Source organism: Schistocerca piceifrons, chromosome 1 (assembly GCF_021461385.2).
Source record: "Schistocerca piceifrons isolate TAMUIC-IGC-003096 chromosome 1, iqSchPice1.1, whole genome shotgun sequence".
In the NCBI taxonomy this organism is placed as follows: Eukaryota; Metazoa; Arthropoda; class Insecta; order Orthoptera; family Acrididae; genus Schistocerca; species Schistocerca piceifrons.
In genome coordinates this window covers 434,546,239-434,573,382 of record NC_060138.1, presented here as the reverse complement: position 1 = coordinate 434,573,382, position 27,144 = coordinate 434,546,239, and the positions used below count along the sequence as shown (strand labels likewise).

The 27,144-nt window shown below is 41.5% G+C and overlaps 1 protein-coding gene across 1 annotated transcript in view; it reads right to left on the bottom strand.

The window, feature by feature from the left end:
• Positions 1–27,144, bottom strand: part of LOC124733414 — a 90,775-nt gene that overhangs the window by 47,952 nt on the left and 15,679 nt on the right. The window contains exon 2 of the mRNA XM_047248525.1: positions 5,183–5,319. Within this exon, the coding sequence (XP_047104481.1) occupies positions 5,183–5,319 (137 nt within the window). The remainder of the gene's footprint in view (positions 1–5,182; positions 5,320–27,144) is intronic.

The following is a 27,144-nucleotide window of genomic DNA, read 5'->3' as shown; positions in this document are numbered from 1 at the left end:
AGATATACTGATGTCGACAGACTGACAAACTAACAAAATATGTGTTACAAAGTATTGCAGGTTGCCTGTTGCTACTTCCACGTTATCAATATTTACGCATGTGTTTCTCACGATCAGTCAGCCTTTGTTGTTATATCTGTTCCCACTAGTCAATGTCTGCGTAATTTCTCCTGCCTCATCTGTCCTGGTTTGTCTCAACTGCTGTCTTTGGGGCGAGCGGTGGCTCAACATTGAGAAATAGAGGTGGCTAGGTAGACAGCGTGGATTGTTTTTCTTTTTCTCTCTTTTTTTTTAAAAAAAAAAACAGGAATGGAGAATCCTACTCTGTTCTTGCTCCTGACAGTTCGGTTCTTGTGCGTGCTTCGATGGTTGCTCTGGATTGTATTGACAAAGATGTAGATTGCAGCTAGGGTTTGTATGCGTGAGGAGCTCCGGAAAGAAAGGTAATATTTGCTGCAAATGCTTACTTGGCACCGCGCGGGATTAGTCGAGCGCTCGCCGGCACGGTAGCTCAGCGTGTTCGGTCAGAGGGTTGACTGCCCTCTGCAATAAAAAAACTGAGTGAATGGATCAATAACGAACTACAACGGGCGTCAGGTGACGTCCGCCACGAACAATTGAAAAGAACTATAACGAAAAAAATGAGATTAAAAAAAATCAGATACAACGAACCAAAGCGAACAAACTGAGACTTAAAAGAAAAAAGCGGTCTAAGGCGCTGCAGTCATGGACTGTGCAGCTGATCCCGGCGGAGTTTCGAGTCCTCCCTCGGGCATGGATGTGTGTGTTAGTCCTTATGATAATTTAGGTAAAGTAGTGTGTAAGCTTAGGGACTGATGACCTTAGAAGTTAAATCCCGTAAGATTTCACACACATTTCAACATTTTTTTGAGCTTACTTGACGAACCTAATTGAGGCGAGGGCTTCTTGTCTGTGTTGAGCCGTATGAGTAAAAAATTTAGGACTTACAGTTCTTATTAATGTGGGACAGATCTCATACTCTCTGTACGCCGTAATTGATTTGCAACTGGTCAGAGTAAACAAGTTCTTCATTTGCCTAAATTTCTTAGCGCTTCTATCGGTTTCAGGAATACCTCGTAAACTAAGTCCTTGTCTTACCGAGGCTTAGCCACCACGTGGCACACGAAAGATTAATTACGGTTTTCAATAAAATGCCTCCATCAATTGCACTTTTCTTTTTATTTTAAAAACCGTACGTGTACTTGGTCCTCAGGGCCATAATTCAGTCGTATCTGCATAGTGTGCGACAGACTTATCAAATGAAGAAGATGTAGCAATAGCCATCATAAACGACAAATGTAATTCAAAACAACTTGTTCACACAGTGCAATAAATAATATACTACGAACTTGTCTGACATTAAATTGGATTCGTTTCTTGTAAAATAATTGACGATGAAAAACAACCTGCAAGCAAAGACACCTTTGTTCAAGTCCCAGCTGTTGCACAAATTTTTAATTCATTTCTCGAGCTTCTATTATTATCGTCATCAAATATCTTAAAAACACCATAGTGGTCAAGTATTTGCAAAGTCGTATACAGTCTAGGAAATTGACATATTTCACATGAACTTACGTGTAGGACGTCCTGGGAGAAGGCAGAACGATAGCTGGTACATTCCCGGAGGTGAAACATACGAAGGGAAGAATAAGTTACAGAGACGGCCTGCAGGGGGCAGGTAAGTTCAAATGGTTCAAATGGCTCTGAGCATTATGGGATTTAACATCTGAGGTCATCAGTCCCCTAGAACTTAAAACTAGTTAAACCTAACTAACCTGCCGTCCGAGGCAGGATTCGAACCTGCGAACGTAGCGGTCGTGCGGTTCCAGACTGAAGCGCCTAGAACCGCTCCACCACTCCGGCCGGCGGGCAGGTAGGTAAGTTGGCAGAGGCGGTGAAGAGCTTCAGAGGTAAAACAAAATACAGACCAAAATTTTATTAGAATGATGCTCAGAGACCCTGCGATGAACGAAACCAATATGACAAATAACTGGAAGCAGCAAAGAGCATCTCTGCGCACAAACACGACGTTACAACGAAATGCAGGCATGAGAAACTGAACGTGGTTTGTTAGTTAGAACAAATAGGCCTACCATACTATGTACTGAAATGTAATATCGGTGAAATTAATAACACTGCGATACATCAATCATAAGCTAGACGGTATCAATCACAACAATGTTTTTATGCTTTATTATAGTTAAGAATATCGTTCTTAATATAGTGAACAAGACTGTAAATTCAGTCTCCTGATAGGTGATCTTATTGGATCTTTTCTGCATTTTATGATATCAGGGAGAATATTGGCAATTTTAGTGACACTGTATCGTTTTGAAATTAGTTGAGAGGCAATGGTATTCTACAATTTTCGTCCCTACTGCTGTATGCTCGTTGAGTTAAGGTTTATGCCTGCTTGGCCAATGTAAAAGGTTTTGCAATCTGTGCAGAAAATTTCATAAATGCCTGCAGCTGTAAATTAGTTTTTTTGGTTTTGAAGTTGTGAACAAGTAGCTGACTGGAGTGTTATTGGTGCTAAAGGCGATCCTATCATTAAATCTGCGGAACAGAAAAACTGAAATGAATTCTAACCTTTCTGCATCATTGTCACTAAATTCGTTGCCTTTATTTTGCAAGATCAAGAGTTTAGAATTATATACCCAATTATCTATGGAAAATTGACAGCCTTGTTTGGAAGCATTATGGTTTAGAACATTCATTTTTTTCTGTTTTATTAAGGCGTAGTTTAAGTATTCTGTTTATCATTGCTTCGTAAAAGATTTCTTTTGTTGCGCTGGGTGTCAAAAATTTTGTGAACTAAGAACATCATACGCTTTAGGCCCACGATAAATACCAAAATAAAGCCTCTGATTTACTTAGTAATGCATAATCGAGAAAATTAATGGACGCATTTGCCTGAGCTCCACAACAAAGTGAGCATTAGGATGAACATCATTCACATATGAGCTAACAGATTACTATCATCCAATGTCAACATTTATTTTCTACAGTTTTAAACATGACTGTTTCTCAGCAACCGTATGCTAGTTTGAACATAGGATTATACAGCCAACCGGCTCCAAATAACTGGTACATTGACCTAGGTTTCGACACCTACTAACTGTGTCCTCGTCAGAATGAACTTTTGAAAACCGTAAAATTACATTGAGAGGAAGCAATGCTCAGAATTTAGAGCAATTATGCTCAAGTCAATAATAAAATACAACACGTTCCAGCCTCTGCCTCGTGTGCCTACGTAGCACCAACATCATACATATTAGGCAAATGCTGGAACGTATTTTATTTAATTTTTTACTTAGGGATGATTGCTCTAAATTCTGAGCGTTGCTTCCTCGCAATTTCATTTTATGGACTTCGAAATTTCATTCAGATGAAGACACTGTTAGCAGATGTCGAAACTTAAGGCAGTGTACCAAACAATTATTTGCAACAGATTAGCTGTTTAATCCTATGTTCAAATTTATTTTGCCATACGTCACTTTCTATGTCTATTATGAGTGGTTACAGAAAACTGGTTTTCAAAGTGACTGATAAGTACATTGGCAGCAGTGCCAGCTAGTACAGAGACTATGTCTAGTCCTTCCATCTCCATAAAAAAATTTTACTGCAGGAAAGGTAGTTATAACGAAGTACTAATATTAAGAACCAGAAAGCCGCGCAGTCTAACGCGCTGCTTCCCGAGCGGGAAGGCGCGCCGGTACCCGGCACGAATCTGCCCGGCGTATTAGTGACGAGGTCCGGTGTTCCAGCCAGCCAGTGGATGGTTTTATGGCAGTTTTACATCAGACTCGGCGAATGAGGGCTGGTTCCCCTTATTCCGCCTCAGTTGCACTGTGTCGGCGATTGCTGCTCAAACACTGTCTCCACGTACGCCTACACAATAATTACTCTACCAAGCAAACATTTGGGGTTACACTCGTCTGGTATGAGAAATTCCCGAAGGGCCCACTGGGGACCGAACCACACAATAATTCTGGGTTCGGTGTGGGGCGGTGGTGGGTGTGGGTGGACTGCTGTGGCCTGTTGTGGTGTTGTGAACCACTGAGGGCTACGGCTGGACGAAGCCTCTCCGTTGTTTCTAGGTACCCGGTTTAAAACACATACATACTCATATTAAGAAATAAATACGTTCCATTATTGCAGCCTATGATAATGTTTTGTGGGTGAGGAGAATATTTTGAATCATAAAATGGTTTCATCCACATGGATGTTGGACTAAAAATCGTTAATTTCGAACGAAGCAATAGCAGTGTGTCTGACTATCTCATCTATCTGGTAGCAGTTCGTTAGTGAGTCATTTTTACGAAAAATTTACTGTTTGCAGAAGCGTAATTAATTTTTGTTCAGTGAAATAGTCGATGTTATTAACTGCATTATGTATCAGTCCTATTGGCACATTTTCTTTATGAATTTTAAATTGGACTTTCTATCTTGATGTGAATGAGTTCATTATTTTTAGATAACTTCTTTCATATGTATTAATCACAATATTATGTTTTGAATAGTCTTTCTGTTTGCAGTGCATTTTTCTGTATATGAGATGGAATATAGGAATTTTGTATCATCAATTCTTAGTTTTTTGATAAGAGACTATCTCGCTAAGCCCACTTAAATAATATATATACCTGATTTAACTTTTTGGTGACGTAAGTTCGTCTGTGTTAAATTTTTGTTAAATGAAGTCAGACAGCACTGTATTAGTATTACTGTAGGTCAACACTCATTGAGAAAAAGGGCGAATTTTTATCAGGGTCATTTCTATGGGATTGTAACGTCCACTAAATTCAGTCCTAAAACACAGACAGTTTACATCTTCAAAATCAAGAAGTCACACTTCCATGCACCGTAACACTGCCAACTTGTCAGAGAAACGTATGTATCTCGACGTCAACATATTTCTTGGTAATTTCTACTTTACCTACATTAAGGTAAGGTGAGCTTGCAGAATATTTCAATATGGACGCTATTTAATTTACACGCTGTATTTCCCGATTAGCTTGAGAGTGAGATGAATGTACAAGGCAGGACTTATGTCGTCTGAAGTCTATCACGTATTGTTCATACAAACGGCAAAAAGAGATTGCACAAAAACAGTAAGAGAGTAGGTCATGGTATATCTGTGAAGCCAATCCGCTGTGCTCACCTGCACAATGTCCCCATAGTCACCGCCGGCGGCCGTGAAGTTGAGGTGACAGAGAAAGGGCAGGCGGTCTTCCCGCGGTCGTCGTACCTCCAACTCGTACGTGCGGCCCACGTCGCCGTAGTACGTCCTGTTGCACGCTGAAATAATCAAACATAGCTCCCTGAGCGCGGCCCCTTCCTCTTTACTACGGCATGTATTTTTTTGAGCCATCATTCTCCTGACTGTTTTCATGTGGGCCGCCGGCAATTCCGCTCCTGCTCCCATCTCTTCATTTCAAAAGAGTACTTGCACCCTACGTCCTCACTTGTTTGTGTTCCAGTCTCTTCCTTCCCCCACAGTATTTACCCTCTGCAGTTTCCTCGAGTACCATGGAGGTTAACAAGTGATTCTTTAACCCGTAGCGTCCGAATTTATTTTGGTGTGAATGTCTTTAAAAGTTTTTAATAAATGTTTAAAAGGTTTAAAATAACATTTAGCTGAAATTTAAATGTATTTTCTCTGACAGAAATAAAAATAATCACTGTCCTGTAAATAGGATGCTGGGTGCCTGTGGTGTCCTATAAAGAAAACAATCTTTGTTCAACTTTATTTCCTGTTTCACTATTTCCGTTCCGCTTTATACTTAAGGAAAGAAAATCAAGAACAAAACACTAAATTTCGAAGTGGGAAAGATTTATCTAAGTGCTCAAATTACAAAATGAATTCAGTACCCTTGAAAGATTTTGAGAAATTATTAATGACAGATTTTAGTTAGCCTCTAAATTGAGTCACATCAGTTACACACTTGATGAAAAATTGTAATTATAATTATGTTCTAAAGTTAGTGATTAATACCTACAAGGTCAATGAATTACACTTATTAAAAATATTGAATCTAATAACTATCGATCTAAGGGTTGGAAACATATATTCATAGAAATTGGTAGCTAGTTAGATGGCACAGTTACAACCAAACCAATTAGTTGGGAAGTCTAGTTGATTATGAAATTTAGGAAAACAAAGAGTTCATGAAGTTACATCACTCTTACTACCAAATTTTTTCCAATAACGAGACCCCTCCCATACTGACTCACAGTGTCCAGAGCTTACTTCCTGAAGGTCTACGATGGTACTGGTCTGCTAATTCGTCTTTCATTCTGCCCGATTTTCAGATAAGATGTGGGAATGCATCTTCAAGTATCCTTAATTTTCTCGTCTCCTGAGATACGTTGTTGTATGTATGTACCTCAGCCACGTCAACAATTCTAATGAAAATTTGTCAGTATCATTTTTTCTCATGAACTGCGATCGCATGTTCTGCAGAAGCTACTAATGATGGTCTACGAAGTCCATATATTTGCAGTACTCAGTCACAAGATAAGGGTGTTCGACGAGCTTCATTTCATTTTGGCTCTTTTGCCATATAGAAACTCAAACCAGAGGCTCACTTAGATGAAAATGTGTTGCCAATGAAACACATGTCTTGTAATTCCACTTTATCACGGTGGCTTGACAAAATGCATTACTCTGTGCTGTCTGTGACTGTAAAATTTATTCTGTTACCGGTTTCGGTCTTAAACCATTTTCAACGTGTCATACATGCTTTGGTATACGCTACTACTGAAAACCAACATAAATGGAATGTCGTAGCAAGATGATTTAAGACCGGTAGCGGATTAAATATCATTTTCACAGACAGCACAGTGTAATGAATTTTCTAAAATTCTTACATGCTGTTGACTAAAGCCTAAACAAGATGTTCATGGTGATATGCTTGTTTGTATCAAAATGAGTACCATAATTTCCTCGATATTTCTTTGCTAAGATTTTATCTACTTCGCAAGTGCAATCAAGAGTCCGGATTTGTCTTATTCTACTTGTGGCATGGAAACTCATCTGTTTTAGTTGTACAAACAGATAATATGAAAAAAAGTTATAAAAATACATGGTACTGCTATTTGGGTCAGCGAAACACTAGCATTTTTGTCACGACTCGATTTCTCAAACATTGAGAATCTCCAGAGACATCCTTCCCACAGAACAAATCAAAATTATAATAATAGCCACCACTTCCATGCAAAGCTCAAAATTTATATCCAAACATAAAGAGTTTCCTTTTAGAAACTGCTTCGGAGAATGACGACCGTAGTACCTGACCATCATATCGCCGCTCGAGAGAATTTCATCAGAAATTCCCTTCTTGAAATGATAATCAAATTTCTGACCTTGAATACTCGATCACTTCCTTCATTCTTTGCTACAAAATGAGACACTGATTTTAATTCTGAGTATTGATTACGTAGTGTGGCACTTTTTACAAGGCGCACCATCGATTGTCATCTTCAGAGCAATAATCTCTCTGGTTGGGCGATGTATGGAGTCCGAGTTCACTAACGAAACCAATAAGTAATTTCAGTTCATCTACTGAGGTAGAATGCGGCGGCTTTTTGTTCCACTGTTCTGCACACTTTTCATTTTCTGCCAAAACGCTATTTAGCAACTTAGAAGTAAGCAGTTCCTCAAAAATTCCCATCGACGTATAACATTGTACAGCGGTCACAGCATTCTCACGGTTAGTTTCTGTCAGACTACGTACTTGCCGAAACGACAGTTAGGATATGTCTTAGACAATACTACCGATGGTTCACTCTCTTCCTTTTTAGAAGCACGAGTCCTCAGGTGTGACTGATATTCAGTTTCCTGACACACGGTGCAATTGCTGTATAACAGCTTGGAATGTCGTCGTCCTCCGGCACGTTGACTTCTACTGTGCCTGGATTATCCTGCACCGTAGTACACACTGTTACATCACCATCGAAACTTTCTTCATCTGTCAGTTCACCGACATCAAGTGATAACGTAACCACGTCTTCCACTTTATCTCCTCAGAAAACAAGTATTCTACATCCTCTTCGGCCAATCTGAATACATTCAGCCCATACATATCAGAATTCCTGAATGAAAAGGATACTGAGGCTGGATATTTTAAGAACACAGTCCATAGTACACCCTGTTTCATCATCATCGAAACTCTCCTCATCTGTCAGTTCATCGACATCAGATGAATCAGAGAATATGGGCTTTTAAGGCGATTAGTGTTCTAAACTGTATTTTCCTCATTGAGAAACGTACAGATGTAAGACGGAAATTACTAATACTGAACGAAGGACAGTCACACATATCAAAGAACAATCTGAAGTGGAAGATATAATCATGACAGTGGAGGCGTGTGGGTCAGATCACCAAGACAGTTACTGGTAGATGGATGTTAGGAGTTCTTTGTCTGTGTCTATGAAATACGAAATGTGTGAGGCCATAACCTCATGCGAAATAGGTTGATGACATTAGAAAGTGTGCTGGAGCTATGTCTACCCCAGGAATTGGAACATCTGAGAACTGTATTTCGAAAAAATGGGTACTCAGAGTGGCAGATTCAACGTGCTCTCCGCCCAACCACTGCAGCACAACCTGTTGAGATGGATGAAGTCACGAGGGAGGAGGTAGGCACTGCATTTATTCCATACACAGGCGCACTCTCGGGGAAAATCGCCCGCATTCTGAAGAAACACCGTGTCGGAACTGTGTTTTGTCCTCCAAATAAAACTCGTGCACTGGTGGGGAGCGCCAAAGATGACCTCGGTTTGAGGAAGGCCGGCGTGTACCAGATTCCGTGTCAATGTGGCAAGTCGCATATTGGTCAGACGATGCGTACCGTCGAGGATCGATGCCGTGAACACCAGAGGCACACTCGACTGATGTATCCGAGCAAGTCGGCGGTCGCTGAACATTGTTTGTCGGAAAATCAAACCATGGAGTATGACCGCACGAGGATTCTGGTACAGACGTCGAGATACTGGGACAGCGTTGTTAGAGAGGCCATCGAAATTCACACCAATGACGACCTCATAAACCGTGACTGTGGCTATAATCTTAGCAAAGCTTGGGAACCAGCGATCGGGTTAATCAAGAATAAATCGAGCAGACGTATAGTTGTGACGACCACGGCGGACAGAGCCATCACACCGACGTCATCTCAGACGCCGTCGCAATCTGTTCCACCGCACGACCGTGGCGCTGGACGCGGACGGCGGAGGGAGCGCGCCGCGGGCGGAGGGTATTTAAATCGGCCGCCGCCGCGACCGAACCCAGTTCCCTCTGAGCAGCCGTAGCGTACGGATCTCCGTGCCGGCACGCTCACAGGAGCTCAGTCCATCAGTTCACCTGATGGTGGCGACATGTTTGATAGCCGAAATATTGTGCCTGTTGGACACTATAGACCGGCAGCATACCCGTGGATATTTTGAAAGCACTTATACATTATTGATTGACCAGTTCATACAACGTAACGGGTGTCTGCAGACAGGTGTTAGATCTCTTAAAATATAAAACTGAATTAAAAGTTCAATGTTGCAGTCGCTGTATTTATCGAATTGGTTTTGATCCTCTAATGTCATAAAAAAGTTATTATTTGAGTAACAACATGTTACACTACTAGTACCTGTCATTAACATTAATTTGTAAATTGGGCCTTCTAATGCTCCTTGTAATTCTTCCGCTGTGCCACGAGTGTTGTGTTGTTGAAATACTACTTCACTCTCACGGGCCGTCGCTGAAAAATACTTTAAAATGAAAGTATATTTCCTCTCTTTTGTTCTACAAATAGATACTAATTACTACCTGCGACAAAAGAAGACGCTGAAGGCGGTGGGGCTATGTACTCACGCCGTGTGTACTTCCACTCAGAATCTGAATTCTCTCTCTCTTTTTTTCTCTCTCGGTCTTTCTTTGAACCCAATCCACCCACTCTTCTCTCTCTTATTCTTCTCTTCCTCTCTCTCTTTCTCACTTTGGCTCCGTCCGTGTCTCTCATACTATATTTATCTCCTTTTCTTTCATATAAACACGCGAGTGTGTGCAGTGTTTGCCCATTAATCGTAATGTATCACTATTCGCATTTCTAAATTCTTTGATGAATTGCAGTAAGTTTCCCTTTTGTGATTGTAGTTCCCATCGCATTGTAATGTTTGTTTTTCACCTGCCCTAATGTTACGATTAAGTACTATCTTCATTTGCCTTTTCGGAGAAGACAACGTTTCGCACTACAGTTATCATATTTTGCGTAGTTAACAAATGTATTTGTCCCTCTGAATTTAGTTTGGATGTCATTTACAACGTAAAAAGGCTTTCATCAAGCATCCACGTTCTATTATAAGCATGATACGTACTGAGTGAATGTACGGATACAGCGTGTGTAATGAAAGCATCAGGTGGCATATACAAAAGTTGAAACAGTAGGAAATCACATCATGGAAATATGTACTCCACACATTAAGTGCAGGTAATAACTTAGGAAGGACGATCTGCATCAGTCGGGTAGTGAGATACTCTGAGAAAGTTGATAACTCCTCCAATTGTTTAGTCAAACTGCCCATTTATTATTTATTTGATAGTGTACTCAGTTACCATAGTGATCGTGACTATCACAACAATACTCGTGATGTTAGCCATCAGACACAATTTAACAACGTAGTCTAAGAGAGACAAACGTATCAGAAAAAAGTCATAACTGCGCAGTTTGTACACGCACGATGAAGGAGCACGCCGTGCAACTGGACCCCCTCGTCCAATCCATTGACCATGGAAGTTACGATTGACATGCGTCCGGACGTTAACGACGTAGTGGTCTGCAGGACCGTCATGTAGCGGCCACACAGCCCTTCGAATGATTAGTGGCACTTCTTCCTCCAGGGGAGTCAAACTATCCAACAAGAAATGCCGATAGCTCCGGCCTGTTAGGCAGCGTGGAAGGAAGACTCGTCCCAAAACACGGTCACCAATTATCCCTAACCATACATTCCGGTAACACCGACGCCTATAATAGTAAACCCTGCACACGCTGTAAGTGATAAGGGTAGTAGCACTTGTCATCGAGAGTATTCCACATGGTCGTCTGCTTACCATTTACAGGTGGACCAACTGCCTGGTACTGAAATGGCAGTCGCCTTATATAGTATATATCACATTTTCCTCCAGGTCTGCTGTCCGAAAATTTCAGATATGTCCTTCATGATTTCCTCCTTCCTGAAACGATCCTGTCTCAGACAAACGACGAAACACCATAGCCAACATTAAATGCTATGGTTGTTTTCGGCAGGGATAGATCTCTGGATACAGCCTTGCTGCCGGCCACCAATTTCCATTTGCCTTTCCGTAAGTAAACACCATGTCGGCAAGCTTTTGATTTTAATACGAAACCATTCTGTACAGCACTGTATCACATCCACAACAAGGTGAGTCAGCAAGAGAAGTGAACCGGACGCAACATTACCAATGACTATGACAGGAGAGGGCGCTTGGGCATGACGTATGAGGAACAATACCGTCCTTCAGGAAGAAACCTTGCATAATATAACTATGGCTGCATGGTACAGCTCGTACTAGACCACAGTCTCTGTAAGAAATTAAGACTGAATAAACGGTATCTAATTTGTAAACTATGCATTTCCGGACGTATGACCATTACACCTTCTTTGTTGCTTATCCTCTCATCGATCAGCCCCTAGAGTTTGTACATGGTGGAAAGATCTACCCAGTATATTAAATAAAGTAGCACCAACCTTTAACAGCGTCCAGTTTCTCATCGATGGTGACGTCTTCATCCGCTTGATAACTCTCTTGACGAATTTTACAAAAATTTCACTGACCTGGACAAGGTGATCCAGCGCTTTTCGCTCTTCTCTGGTTTGCCTGTCATCGAATCTTACAACCTGAAGTAAGAAACGAAGCCTGTTGATGTGCATGGTGAGACGAAATATGTCACTCCCGAATCCATCGCCAGCCCATAAATCTGTAAGGTCTAGTTCCCATGCTTTACAATTTTCATGCATATAGAGAGCGGCAATAAACGCTTTTGTCTCGTTTTTCTCCGTCTTTTTAGCGTCTCTGTCACGTGAATAATTATATCGACTGCTATCGATATTTTGGTTAGTGAAAATTACGACCATTGCTAACATGCTGTCATCAAATAAACAGAGCCAGTTTTCCAGAATGATCTGTGACTCTTTTACCTTTCCTCCCAGGCCTGGGAATCGTCTTATAAGTCTGCGTTTGCCACTCCCATTACGTGGATAAGGTGTTTTTCTTCATGAGATGGAATCCAATACTTTTCTTCTTTGTTTTTTTTTAGACAAAAAAGAGGTGTCATCGTCTTCTGAATCAGATGGTGTGTCTAAATCACTTTGTTCAGGGTCCGAGTTGTCTTCGAGTTCTCGAACCTCTTCTTCTGCATCAGTATCAAATGCATCTTCTCGAACCTCTGGAATGAGGTTTGGTATTCCTTCAGGAGCTGAAGCTAATGAAGGTTGACTTACATCGTCATCACTCTTATCAAAGGCATCAAGCTGGAGTTGGTGAATTTGTCGTATGTTGGCGAGGTTACCGAGACCATACTGAACTATTTTTGACGTCATTTTGAACCTGACAATAAAAAATACTGATTGTGGAAAAACAGATTATGTACGAGTAACTTGGACATATGGAAGTTACTCAGAACATTTGGAATAGTCACACTAACATAAATATTCACGCTTCGTCAGATAGATACATGAGTATTTATCAGGCGCACGTATCAGTTTTCACAAAAATAATTATAATCACAAGGTATCACAACTTACTCTAAAAAGAAAATTGAGGGGTAAAATCAAAAATGAAACATCTAAAATGCTTACTGAAAAACACGTGACGTATCTGTCAGGTACAAAAGAAAAATTAATCGCTTCTTGTGCATGTGAGGCGCGAGAACGTCCGACTAACCCGTTGAGGAACACGCGCTGGAGTAATAGGAGAGAGGAAGACAACGTAGCCCCGACGCGGCTAAACCTGACATCAAACACCCTCAGCCTGTATCTTTCAGACACATAGAGTGTAATGGAGTGTTAAATTTACTGCCCAAAAACTCGATATGTCAGAAAACATACCATGATAGGCTAATTGGTACAGCAACCGGTTTTCATTATTACATAAAGAAACGCTCTCGGTAGAAACGCTCTCGGTTGAAAAGTTATTTTTATTATAAATAACACGTTTGCCTTGTTGATGCTTAAACATTTTGAAAGAAAAGGAAACAAGAAGGATGTATTTTTATAAATTACAAATTAAGGAGGATAAATGTAAATTTAAATAAATTATTCAATTTTTTTTTTTAAAACAGATCAACACTCACAAAGGGCTATAGGAGCAATGCTTGTCACCAGTTGTTAGGGCTATTAATCAGAACCATGGTGGCAAAGCATCTAAAGGAAGAACCGAAGGAAAAAATGCATTTGAAGAAAACCAAGTGTATAAACGCAAAAGGACGGCATGTCAACGAAAGGCACTAGTATAGGTAAAAATTAGCCAATCTGGACGTAAGACTATAAAAGCAGTTACAGGATATAAGTAAAAGTTATTGGGTATCACGTTAATCGACAATGTATGATAGTGCATAGCAAAAAGCATTCAATGTGCTTAGAAATTAAAGGAACATAAAGAATAAGAAATACTGTAAAATCAAGTGTTGCCATAAAAACAATACAGATCGCTGGGAGTTACAAATTGGCGTACATAAAATACAGCCAAAATGACTATATATATGCGAAAGTAATAAGGGAATCGAAACCGTAGCAGTACATAGTGCAAAATAAGAAAAACAAACTGGGAGGAAATTAATTAGATGGATTTTGAAAGAGGTATCACAACATCGTAGAAAGTCTAATTCTTTCTGACCAATTGATGATTCAGAAGCCTAACATTATTATCACTTAAACGAAGTGAAATTGTTATCTCTTCAAGTACTTCAGTTTTTCTCCTGGTTTCCTTTTTTTCCAAATTGAACACTATTTAAATTATTTAAATAAAGAAAAATAACTACGACAGCTGTATACTGAAAGAAATTTATTGCGAACGACTACTTTCGGCTCAGCACTTACACCAACTTCGGGTACTTTCATTCCTTGGCCCATGTATATTAAAACCCATATAATACTAGTTGTCGTGGATTGAATACATGAGGAGAATATCACTGCTGTGATCACATGTACATACGCAGAATCTCGTCTTCAACATGCTACCTGTTTGCCCGATGTATGATGCATCGCATTCAGTGAAAGTAATCATCTACACCGCAGAACCACTAAGTTTGTCTCTGTATGGTTATTTATTATGAATACAAAAGTTTTGTAATTTCTTAGCTGATGAATGTAGAATATTAATATCGTGTTTTTGAAAGAGTTTGACTAATTTATGATAAAGGGGAATGTTGTTGCCATTTGGTGTAGTGTTGTTTCCGTACAACTTGTCAATTATCATCGTATTATGGGGGTTACCAACGGTACTGGGTCGGGGTGCTGCCGGTGTGGTCTCAGACTACTGTTGTCAGCAAAGCCAGTGAATCTCGTTAGGAGAGACACGTCTCCTCAACGAGACAGGCAGCTGCTACCTTCTTCGTTCTGTTGTGGAAAAAGCCAGCACCGTGCCATAGCAGTGGGAACGGGGCACTGTACCACCACAGCAGGTCCCTAAAGAATAACTGAGTTTGATATTTCTGCATTCTCTGCACGAATATCAAAGGGAGTGCACTGTCCATTTAGCGTGAGAACGACAGTTGATTCTGCGTCTTAATTTTGGTTATCCAGTGAAAATGAGTCCCATGGCCATCACGCTTGGTCCTAAGGGTTCGAACAATAGTGGAAAATACCTGCTGCGGCCGCCAGTTTCTTCATGAAATAAGTGATATTCTCGTCCATCACATTCGCAAAAGCACTGAATCCTCCCCTCAGTGTAGAGCTTTTTTCCTTTCCTTCTTTTTTTTTAGTATATGGTGTTGTGCTGGGAGCTTGGATTCGTAGCATTCACGGTCCAGGCCCTTGTTCAGAAGGAGTTGTCTCCTGCTGCCGTAAGGTGCTGATTAGTGCACGCTAGCTCACTTGGAGTAATTTAAATCTCAGAAATTGCGGTAGTGCGATCTATATCCTGAGAAGTTCTTCATTTGCTGATTGAAAGATGAGCAGATCTTGTAGTGCTTTCTCCTTACAGTCTTCCACACGTACGTACAGTATTAGAGTCAATTTGTGCGTTAATTTTTTAGTTTTACGGAACTTTGCTATCTAGAGATTTTATTGTGATTTATGTCAATCATTAGAGCAAATAAATGGCTGTTAATCTCATTCTTGACATAGATATCCACAGTCCAGCAACACTTAAGCAACCCACGAATAACTAAATTTTTTGTTCTCACTCTGGCGGTGTTTCCGTTGTGTACAGTGGCCAAACTCAGCCATCAGTTATATTAAGAATTCAGAGGAGAGAACTAGCATTGCAGTCGCCCACCTTATATGAAAAAGGGTTTTCGCTGCACACGCGTTCCTCGAGTCAGATCTGACGCACACCAGACAACACTTTCAGGTCTTACAACGTCTTCTATTTCACGCCGTATCATTTACTTGTGTACTATGTGATCAAAAGTATCTGGGCACCTGGCTTCAAATGACTGACAAGTTCGTGGCGCCTTCCATCGGTAATGCTTGAATTCAATATGATGTTGCCCCAACCTTAGCGCTGATGACAGCTTCCACTATCGAAGTCATACGTTCAATCACGTGCTGGAACGTTTCTTGGGGAATGGCAGCCCATTCTTCACGGAATGCTGCACTGAGGCGAGGTATCGATGTAAATCGGTAGGGCCTGGCACGAAGTCGCTTTCCAAAACATCACTGATATGCTCTGTATGATTCAGATCAGGCTCTGTACAGGCCAGTCCATTACATGGATGTTACTGTCGTTTAACCATTCCGCCACAGGCCGTGTGTTATGAAAAGGTGCTCGATCGTGTTGAAGCATGCGATAACCATCCCCGAATTGATCTTCAACAGTGGGAAACATCAATGTAGGCCTGTGCTGTGATGTTGTTGTTGTGGTCCTCAGTCCTGAGACTGGTTTGATGCAGCTGTCCATGATACTCTATCCTGTGCAAGCTTCTTGATCTCCCAGTACCTACTGCAGCCTACATCCTTCTGGATCTGCTTAGTGTATTCATCTCTTGGTCTTCCTCTATGATTTTTACCCTTAAGGCTGCCCTCCAGTACTAAATTCGTGATCCCTTGATGCCTCAGAACATGTCCTACCAACCGATCTCTTCTTCTGTTCAAGCTGTGCTGTGATAGTACCACGCAAAAAAAAGGGGTGCCAGCCCCCCCCATGAAAAACACCTCCACACCATAACACCACCGCCTCCGAATTTTTCTGTTGGCACTAAACACGCTGGCAGATGACGTTCACTGCGCGTACGCCATACCCACAACCTGCCATCGGATCGACACATTGTGAACCGTGATTTGCCACTCGACACAACGTTTCGCCACTTTCCAATCGTCCAATGTTTACGCTCCTTGCACCAAGCGAGGCGTCGTTTGGCACTTACCGGCGTGATGTGTGGCTTATGAGCTGCCGTTCGACCATTAAATCGAAGTTTTCTCACCTCACGCCTAACTGTCATAGTACTTGCAGAGGATCCTGATGCAGTTTGGAATTCCCGTGTGATAGTGTGGATAGATGTCTGCCTATTACACATTACGACCCTCTTCAGCGGTCGGCGGTCTCTGTCAGTCAACAGACGAGGTCGGCTAGTACGCTTTTTTGCGGTACGTGTTCCTCCACGCTCCTACTTCACTATCACATCGGAAACAGTGGACCTAGGTACGTTTAGGAATCCGGAAATCTCGCGTATAGACGTATGACACATGTTACAGCCAATCAGCTGAGCACGTCCGTGAGTTCAGCGGAGGGCCCCATTCTGCTCTCTCACGATGTCTAGTGATTACTGAGGTGGCTAATATGGAATGCCTGGCAGTAGGTGGCAGCACAATGCACCTAATATGAAAAACGTATGTTTTGGGGGTGTCCGGACACTTTTGATCTCATAGAGTATATGGTGTTCAACGGAGAACCTGAAAATGGTTGTCAATAAAACGCGGTAATTGTTGCTATGGCACAGCCCTTGACTGAAAAGAAGCCATAAAACTAAGTTCCACAACACGTCATTACTCGACGTAATGGAATATGGTTTTTCTTATACGTTTGTATTTACAGAAAGCATTGTACACTAACTATTACACTGTTTAAATGGGTTCTTTCTTTCTTGCTTTCCTTCGCTTACGCCATAGTCCCACAGCGATCGCAGGGTCAGCAGGGTTACAACGGATTTGGCAGTGTTAGTGTGAGGGATGGCTGGATGCTCTTCCTGCCAGCACCCCGTACCCCCCAGGATGGAATCAGTATACTCAACTGTCTGCATCCAGTATAATTCGTGAAATATTGCGGACGTGTTTCAGATGTCTACGACGCGTGTAACTGAGGCGGAACGTGGGGACCAGCCCAGCATTCACTTAGTAGGATGTGGAAAATCGCCTAAAAACCACATCCAGGCTGGGCGACACACCGGCCCTCGTCGTTAATCCGCCGGGCGGATTCGATCCGGGGCCGGCGCGCCTACTCGAGTCCAGGAAGCAGCGCGTCAGCGCGCACGGCTACCCTGGCGGGTCTACACTATTTAAGTAGGTTATCTTGCAGCAAAAATCGTGAATACGATATTCACACGGGCACTGTGCACTTTAAGCTTAACCGCGGTGTATTGATCTAATACTTTGTTGTCATACAGATGCTAATTTTGTCGTATGAGGCACATTAGCTCCGCCATGGACGACCGCTTACTTACAGACGTCTAGTGAAGTGATGGTGTTTTGTGTCATAAAGTCACACGCTACTTTAATTTCTGGCATTTAGAAGTTGCTATAACCTCCAAATAGCTGGCCATAATCGTAAACTGAACGATGAAATAGGAGAAGTATAGTGCTCCTCGCCGGATAGGAGTTCTAGAAATTACTCACCCTATGGTGATATCATCTAAAAAGCTGTTAATAAGAAGGTACGACAATGGTTAACCATCGCCGTCACTCGCCTTGCTGCCTATACAAGTAATGGTCTCCGTATTTATTTATCAATGAAGTGTAAAAAAAGTCATAAAATGCTCACAGCTTTCAGTCATATTGTCAGCTTTCTGCTTTGAGGTCCGACAGCAGCACAATGCTAACAAAAGCCGCCTGATGCGCTGTTTGCTTCACTTGTTTTCCGAAAACATCTGTTCTGCATGTCACGTGCAGACCATTGATCTCTCTTTATATCCAGTGTTTCACTCGATTTTCAGATAACAATACCTTTCTGTTTGGAAAAGTACTCTCAATGTCAACTGCAGCTTTTGTTCTCTGACGTCTCGTTTAAAAAGTGACCAGCTTTTGTTAATAAAAAGAGGCACTTCTGTTTTATACAGTTTAATCTTATAACATTATAATAACTGTGAAGAATGTTCTCCCAGTTGCTCAGACGATTTAAAGAGCTTTTACGAAGTGTTTACTATGAATAAATACATCATGCTTTGTTACGCTATGGCTCGACGTATTGCCTTTCAGCAAGAGCACTATTCTTCTTTTGGCATTGAATTAAAATTATTATTTTTTATTTATTTATGGATGCATTTACTTTGTCAGAATGGGAACGGAAAGCCTTCGTTTACATTTAGACCGACCTATTTATAGCTCTATGTCTCTATTTGTAGTGAAATGAGGTATATCTCCATACGTATTTTACAAAGCAATGTGACGTGACGTGTTCCCTTTGTACCTCTTTAGGAATTCTTCCCGTTACATCTTATCAAGCGTAGAGCGAGGGGAGAATGACTGCTTCACCACCTCTGTGCGCACTGTTATCGAATCTGGTTTCACGATCCCTACGGGAACAATAAGTAAAATGTTATAGTATATTCATAGGTTCATTGTTGGTTTCTAAAACTTTGTAGAAGCCTTTCTGGGAATATGCGGCGTCTCTCTTCAAGCGTTCGCCAGTCCGTTTTCTTTTGCAACTTCGTGACACTCCCAATGGTTCAGATAAACCTGTGACCATTCGTGCCGCCCTTTTCTGTAAAAGTATTAGTCGTATATTGAACTATTCCCCCATACACGAGCAATATTTTAGGGAGAGTTCCAGGACTGTTTTGTAAGCAATCTCCTTTGCCGTCTTGTATTTTAGCAATGAACTATGATCTGCCACATGTGTCGGCTACAATGGTGAATATATGGTCGTTCAGTTTCATATCCCTACACACTGCTACACCAACGTATTTGTATGAGTTGACGATATCACTGATATTGTAGTCATAGGATACTATAACTTTTAGGTTTGAGAAGTGAACAGTTTTTCATTTCTGAACATTTAATGTAAGTTATCAATCTTCGCAACACTTTCTAAATGTTGTCAAGATACTAGGGAATATTTTTTCAGACTTATTAAAGGAAGCTTCATCACCCGAAAAAGATCCGTAGTTGCTATCAATATCTTTTGTAAGGTCATTAATATACAGCATGGACATCGAGAGCCTTACCTAACTTCCCTAGTGCACACTTCAAGTTTTTTCTTCATCTGTCAATTACTCGCCATCCCAGGTAACACGCTACGTCCTCCCTATGAACACTCAGCAATCCAGTAACAAATTTCACGTGATACCCATATCAAAGTACTTTTGATAAGAAGGGTACATATGGTGCTGACAATCAGTCAAAGGTTTTTGGGGCTGCCTTGCTCCATTGATTTAGGATGTAATGTGAAAATTGGGATTCACATGACTGATGTTTTCAGAATCCTTGTGGCTGGAATGGAGGAGTCATAGTGTTCGAGATACTGCATTAAAGAGGAGACCACACTACACAAGGCAGTAGGAGTATAGGCACTGATATGGTGATAAGTGTTACCGTAATATATGCCAACTTCAGTGCGTTAGGTGTTTTTCCTCTGTGTCTAACAGGTTTCCCATAAAACACCTCACATATTTTACTGCCTGGAGTTTTCTGCGCGATCGTAGCTTCACCATGAAGTGGAATACACCTATCGGTATTGACTGTCCGTGTTGCATCCACGTTTCGCCATTTCAGTACCTGATCTGTCCAGGGGAAAGTAAATATTAATGGCTTGCTTACGCTGTTCGTACGTGAAGGTACTAATCAACCTAAAATCATGCTGCTCTTAACAGCTATAATTATTAATGTGCAAATGAAGTAAATGCTGATATAATGTTATTCGTTACAGCTCGTCAACCACAATAGAAATATACGCTGTATGTTGCAAGATGCTACAGCAAATGAATGTTAAGGACATTAAACAGCAGTTTTGTAGACTGTCGTCACCTGCGACTTCTTCCAATTTTTTTTCACTGTCTTCTGTTCGAGGGATCTACGATTTATTACGAGCCATCGCGGATTTCAACATATGTGGCTTAAAAGCAGACCACATTGAACCCAAATAAGGAGGGCAGCATTGAGATTCTTAACTGGGCCTCTCGAGTTCGATACCTAACCTGTGCATCATGTGGTTGATTACACAGAAAATACAGTTTCTCAAAAGCCACTAATGAAGGAATTATATGAAACTAAAAGGATGCCTAAGGTGATCTTCAATCAAAGAGGATAATAATATGGTCTCCCAAAAGCTTCTTGGCGAACACAAGCGAACGTTCCGTACCAATAAGACCTTCCATACGTACAAAATATTTGTTATCACCGTGACTGACGTTATTCCAGAGAGCATAACTACAACCACCTTCGTTCATTGAAACGTTGGTGTAGGTGACACTTGTGTTTCTTCAGTTGTAGAGATATTCACTCGAAAATACGCAATCATTTAGGTATCCATACTAAAAAACTTAGTCTCATTCGGCGACACGTCATTCTGATCTGATAACCTGAAGCATGGTGGTCTTTGAACAAGTTAACTTCTTTTGATAAAAGGGTTATGGTCCTATATTCTCTATATTCTTTAACAAGAGAGAAAGAAGGCTTTTGTTGAGACGATATCACTATGTAGAGTGCAGGCCAATCACAGCTGTCTTACAGTATATGATGTTGTATGAGACAAGTTCTAAGTTCTAGGGGACTGATGACCTCAGAAGTTAAGTCCCATAGTGCTCAAAGCCATTTGAACCATTTACCCGCAGCTTTCCCAAGACAAATACATACACAATCAATATATGACCTTGTCAAGTAATGGTATAACCAGAATCCTGTATCGACATCCACTTTACAATTATTACCCGCGATGCAGAGAAATAGATTGATCTGTATTTCACAGTTCTCGGCAGCATCTGTGAAATTTGCCTTTCATCGATATTTACGATCACCTTGAAACCTCTGATATTTCACTTCTGCCCTTCGTAGAGCCCAAGAATCAATTTATCTTCGAGAGAAATCCTGTGTATTGTAAGGAGCTGAAGGGAAGAGATTTCTGCTCCGTGACACTGCTTGATTTGTCTTCTGCAGGACACCAGATAGAATCGTGCGAGTTCAATAATTACATATGTCGTCGGGGTACTGCAAAACATACTTTGTAACAGAGTGTAGTACGCGTCGTAAGTAACTGTATTGGAGAGTATGCGTGGCAGACTAACCTCTTCGGTAGTTCTTTGCTTGTCGTCCATGGCCCATTACTACAAATAATCTAGTGGAAGTAGGTGAATATGTTTTCTCACGTCGTAAATGTATTTTCGGATAAATGAGGGTGTGCTTTAGTTTAGTTCTTCCAGGAAGCACCTCAGAAAGAGGCACTGTTGTTGATCAGAGATAGGATGTTTGTGCTATCAAATGCACGTTGCAGTCCTACATTTTAACGATTTGCCAACTTTCTCTAGTTTCACATATTACATGCGCCGATGAAGGTCACGGGTAATAGTGGCTCTAATATTGGTTCCTGATTTTACAATACGAGACGGTCTGCGATCTGGAAGAATTGTTGGAAAATATTCTCTTAAACAGTTACCATAAGAAGGAATGCTACATCTAAATAAGTCGAATGTGGTACATTTAACTATGAACGAACGTTTAACCTCTAATGTAAGCATTTTTCATGTGAACTAATTGTTCTGTCGCTTCTTGAAGAACAAATTCGTAATTGTAAATTAAAACTAATTACTTGTTGATGTTCTACGGTATTACCGTAGAGCACCCCAAATAAATGCTGTATATTTAAAAAACAAATATTTCTTTGCACTTGTGAAGGACTTTATTGTTACAGCAAAAGATCAATAAAAATCAAACCCTTCAGCATAAGCCATGTGGTATACAATGCGCTCAACTGACCAGTGCTGTTGGTCGAAATATTTGTAAGACATAATCACTCTCCATTCGCTAAAAAACAGAGTATTTCCACACATCATCTTTTACAAAAATCTTGAAGTGATATTCCGTTTCGCGAAAATCAGCTTCGAAGTATCCGAATGTGTAGCAAATTCTGTAGGTTTTAGCATCATAGAGTACGCCTAACTGCGTTAGAAAGGCATCTACCGTCTTATCATGTGGTTAAGCTCTCCCATGCTTCTGTCTTCAGAGCCTCTCATTGCGTAAACACATTGCAAAGGAGACAAAATATTAGTAACCCAAATTGAAATTTAAGCATACTAACTGTTTTGATATCTTTTGTAACGTGGCCATTTTGCTCTCAAAAGTCTAATGTAATTCAGAGGATGATATGCAAGTTCCTTTGTCATCTAGTCGTTCACTACACTGTTCTGTACTTCCAGAACTGGAGCAGCATAGCCAGTGGCTCTTTTCGCTTCACTTTCTGCTTTGGTGGAAGTTTATTAGGTTTGAAGGCTCACAAGTTGGATGAGTGAAGTAAATTTCCCTGTATAAAATTACTGTACTTTGGGCAAGCCCTCTTCCGCAGGTGGCTAGGATGGCCTTGTCATTCCCCCTGCCCATTCTGTAGGAGGGTTGCGGGATAGGCATCCCTTTCTCGAAGGAAACATGAAATTTCACACAGAAATCCATTCAGCCAGGTAATGATCTCTAGGTAAAGCTTCACTCAAGGCGTGTGACTATTCATTACGGTGCTCCAACTTCTCGTTGGATCATTATATATTTTACGGCAGAGCTCGTGCTTTTGCACTATGCCCACGTGCAGAGTTTTTCATTTGTCAATTTCAGAACCGTACCTACATCTACATCTACATCCATACTCCGCAAGCCACCTGACGGTGTGTGGCGGAGGGTACCCTGAGTACCTCTATCTGTTCTCCCTCCTATTCCAGTCTCGTATTGTTCGTGGAAAGGATTGTCGGTATGCTTCTGTGTGGGCTCTAATCTCTCTGATTTTATCCTCATGGTCTCTTCGCGAGATATACGTAGGAGGGAGCAATATACTGCTTGACTCTTCAGTGAAGGTATGTTCTCGAAACTTTAACAAAAGCCCGTACCGAGCTACTGAGCGTCTCTCCTGCAGAGTCTTCCAATGGAGTTTATCTATCATCTCCGTAACGCTTTCGCGAATACTAAATGATCTTGTAACGAAGCGCGCTGCTCTCCGTTGGATCTTCTCTATCTCTTCTATCAACCCTGTCTGGTACGGATCCCACACTACTGAGCAGTATTCAAGCAGTGGGCGAACAAGCGTACTGTAACCTACTTCCTTTGTTTCCGGATTGCATTTCCTTAGGATTCTTCCAATGAATCTCAGTCTGGCATCTGCTTTACCGACGATCAACTTTATATGATCATTCCATTTTAAATCACTCCTAATGCGTACTCCCAGATAATTTATGGAATTAACTGCTTCCAGCTGCTGACTTGCTATTTTGTAGCTAAAAGATAAGGGATCTATCTTTCTATGTATTCGCAGCACATTACACTTGTCTACATTGAGATTCAATTGCCATTCCCTGCACCATGCGTCAAATCGCTGCAGATTCTTCTGCATTTCAGTACAATTTTCCATTGTTACAACCACTCGATACACCACAGCATCATCTGCAAAAAGCCTCCGTGAACTTCCGATGTCATCCACTAGGTCATTTATGTATATTGTGAATAGCAACGGTCCTATGACACTCCCCTGCGGCACACCTGAAATCACTCTTACTTCGGAAAACTTCTCTCCATTGAGAATGACATCCTGCGTTCTATTATCTAGAAACTACTCAGTCCAATCACACAATTGGTCTGATAGTCCATATGCTCTTCCTTTGTTCATTAAACGACTGTGGGGAACTGTATCGAACGCCTTGCGGAAGTCAAGAAACACGGCATCTACCTGTGAACCCGTGTCTATGGCCCTCTGAATCTCGTGGACGAATAGCGCGAGCTGGGTTTCACACGACCGTCTTTATCGAAATCCATGCTGATTCCTACAGAGTAGATTTCTAGTCTCCAGAAAAGTAATTATACTCGAACATAATACGTGTTCCAAAATTCTACAACTGATCGACGTATCAAGGAGTCTCCCAGCTGTAGCTGTAGCCTCTGAGCTATCTGCTGAAACATAATGAGACAGAAAAGAGTAGGAGATTGTATAAGCGTGTTACGCATTTTTCATGTGTCAATACTCGGAATCTCCGTGTTCACTAACCCAAAGTCCGGATCTGGCAGCAAAACAGCCAAATTTCAGACGGCTCTTGAAGAACCCACTTCTTGTCAGGTTGTTGCAAACTGTCTGTTTTAAGTTCAGTGGTGATACTATGCCTCAGGCTTTTACAAAGCACATTTCTGCTCAGGGTGTTGTAGAGTACAAACACTTCAGACTAGGACAGGAGAGATGATGGATGAAAGGAACGTTTCTGCCGCTGGACAGATGTTTGTGCTTAAGCACTAAGAACAAAATGAAGGCTGAAATCATATCTTGCAGCCACTACTCGCGACAGCCTCGTTTCCTTCCACGCTGCCCACTTGGTAAGATGCCACATGGTCGCAGCCGCCGAAGCAATATAGGAACGAATCTCATTCGCTCTATTCAGGTGCTGAGTTCGCGACTTTAAAGTCACGCATCCAGAATGTTGCTTTCAGTGCACATTTTAGCAGTTTGATAGTGTTCACTCTTATCCTTCCGTAACTCTCTACAACTCATTAAGAACTCACACAGTCATTGGCCATGCCCGGGAAGCACTAACTTTTTATCCTCCCTATACACCTGAGTTGTGTTCCCTTGTTCGATTATTAATGGTTCTTTTTAAGATGTTTGTGGGTAACTTTCACGTTCACGGTCAATAAATCTGTTTGTTATAGTTACTATTTGTTACCATTCTCAGCTACAAGAACCTCCTCCAGTTAATATACCTACGAAAGTGGTGTGGTACTCACATTTTTCGTGCTTAATAGGCATACCTCAATTAATATTCGTTTAAATAAGACGTTTCCCGTTGCATGACAGTATCCTTGTTTTCAATTAATTTGCATGTTTATTTGCGGGTGTTCCCTCAGCTTGTTGGGTACTAGAATATGTTTTTATCGGGTCTAGGTGTATGCTCCGACCACAGCCTGCACCTCGCACTGTCATCCAAGCTACAAAGCTAACCGTAGTATTTACAGTGACCACTGGCAAACTCTGAAACAAAACTTACCTGCTTCACAGTAAAGATATTACCAGTGAACTTTCAACTACGAAAGTAGAGCGAAAGAAACGTATATTTACTCATTCTCACTGGTGTGTAAAAGGAGAAATGATGAAGCCAACGACGCAATTACGAGACGTGCTGCTGGATTGGTTACCACTAGGTTCGATGAACATGCGAGCACTACGGAAATTCTCCTTGCATTCAAAAACAATGGTTCAAATGGCTCTGAGCACTATGGGACTTAGCATCTGAGATCATCAGTCCCCTAGAACTTAGAACTACTGAAACCTAACTAAGGACCTCACACACATCCCTGTCCGAGGCAGGATTCGAACCTGCGACCGCTCGGCCACACCGGCCGGCTCCATGCATTTAAATAGGAATTTGTGCAGAGAAGAAGACATCCTTTTCGCGAAACTATTGAGACAGTTTAGAGAAGCGACATTTCTGGAAAACTGCAGAACGGTATTGTTAACCAGCTACGTACGTCTTATGACAGTGCTGTGAATAGAAGATGAGAGGATTTTGCGGTAGTGTATGGAAAGTAATTTCTGCCGGCCACTGTGACCGAGCGTTTCTAGGCGCTTCTGTCCGGAACCGCCCGCCTGCTACGGTCGCTGCTTCGAATTCTGCCATTTTGAAAGGTATTTTTCCCTCGCTCGATTCGCTAGTAGAACAGGAAAGTTCATGACTAGCAATGGTAAAAGGTACTTTCCGCCATGTTTGTAGAGTACGTATGCAGATGTAGGTATAGCCTACACATAGAGTGGGTTATACCATGATGTCGTCCCATCTGCGGCATGCAGTAATGTAACTGGGCAGTCAGCGTCAGAAAAGTAGTTAAGATATTCTACAGAGTAGCTACAAACAAATAAATAAATTCCGGTTATATTTTCGTCCCATAATCGGTCTACTAAATTGTCCTTTTTCAGTATGGGAGAGGAGTTCAAAAGGAAATGCAACACATTGTTTTCTGAAAGTAGGTTGATTTTATTTGAGATTCCGATAGACAATATTATTCCCCACTCTTTCAGCTAAAAAACCCTACTTTTCAACATCATCTCCGTTCAATGCGACAGCCTCACACCATCTTCCTGAGAGGACCTGTATGCTCACATGGTGTCACTGAACTGGTCGACATCGGAGCAAACGTCTTGCTGCATCAATAACCTCCTCATTATCCACGTACTGCATCCCGTCGAGTGCATCCCTCATACAGCCAAATCGGAAGGTGCGAGTTCCGTGCTGAAAGGTTGATGCGGAAGAACACTCCAACGACTTTATGAGCTCTTCTCGGGTGCATAAACTTGTTTGGGGGCTTATTTTGTCATAGAGGTGTTTCACTGTGATTCGTCGATCACCTCCAATGAGAGTGTTCGCACGTTCCAATACCGCAGGAGTCACAGCTGTATGCAACCGGCCGGCACGCGGGAGAACGGACAGGTCTAAGTGACCTTGTTGCGATGATGACAGACGCCTGGAACAACGACTTACCGTGCTTTTGTTCACTGCCAGGTATCCACAGACA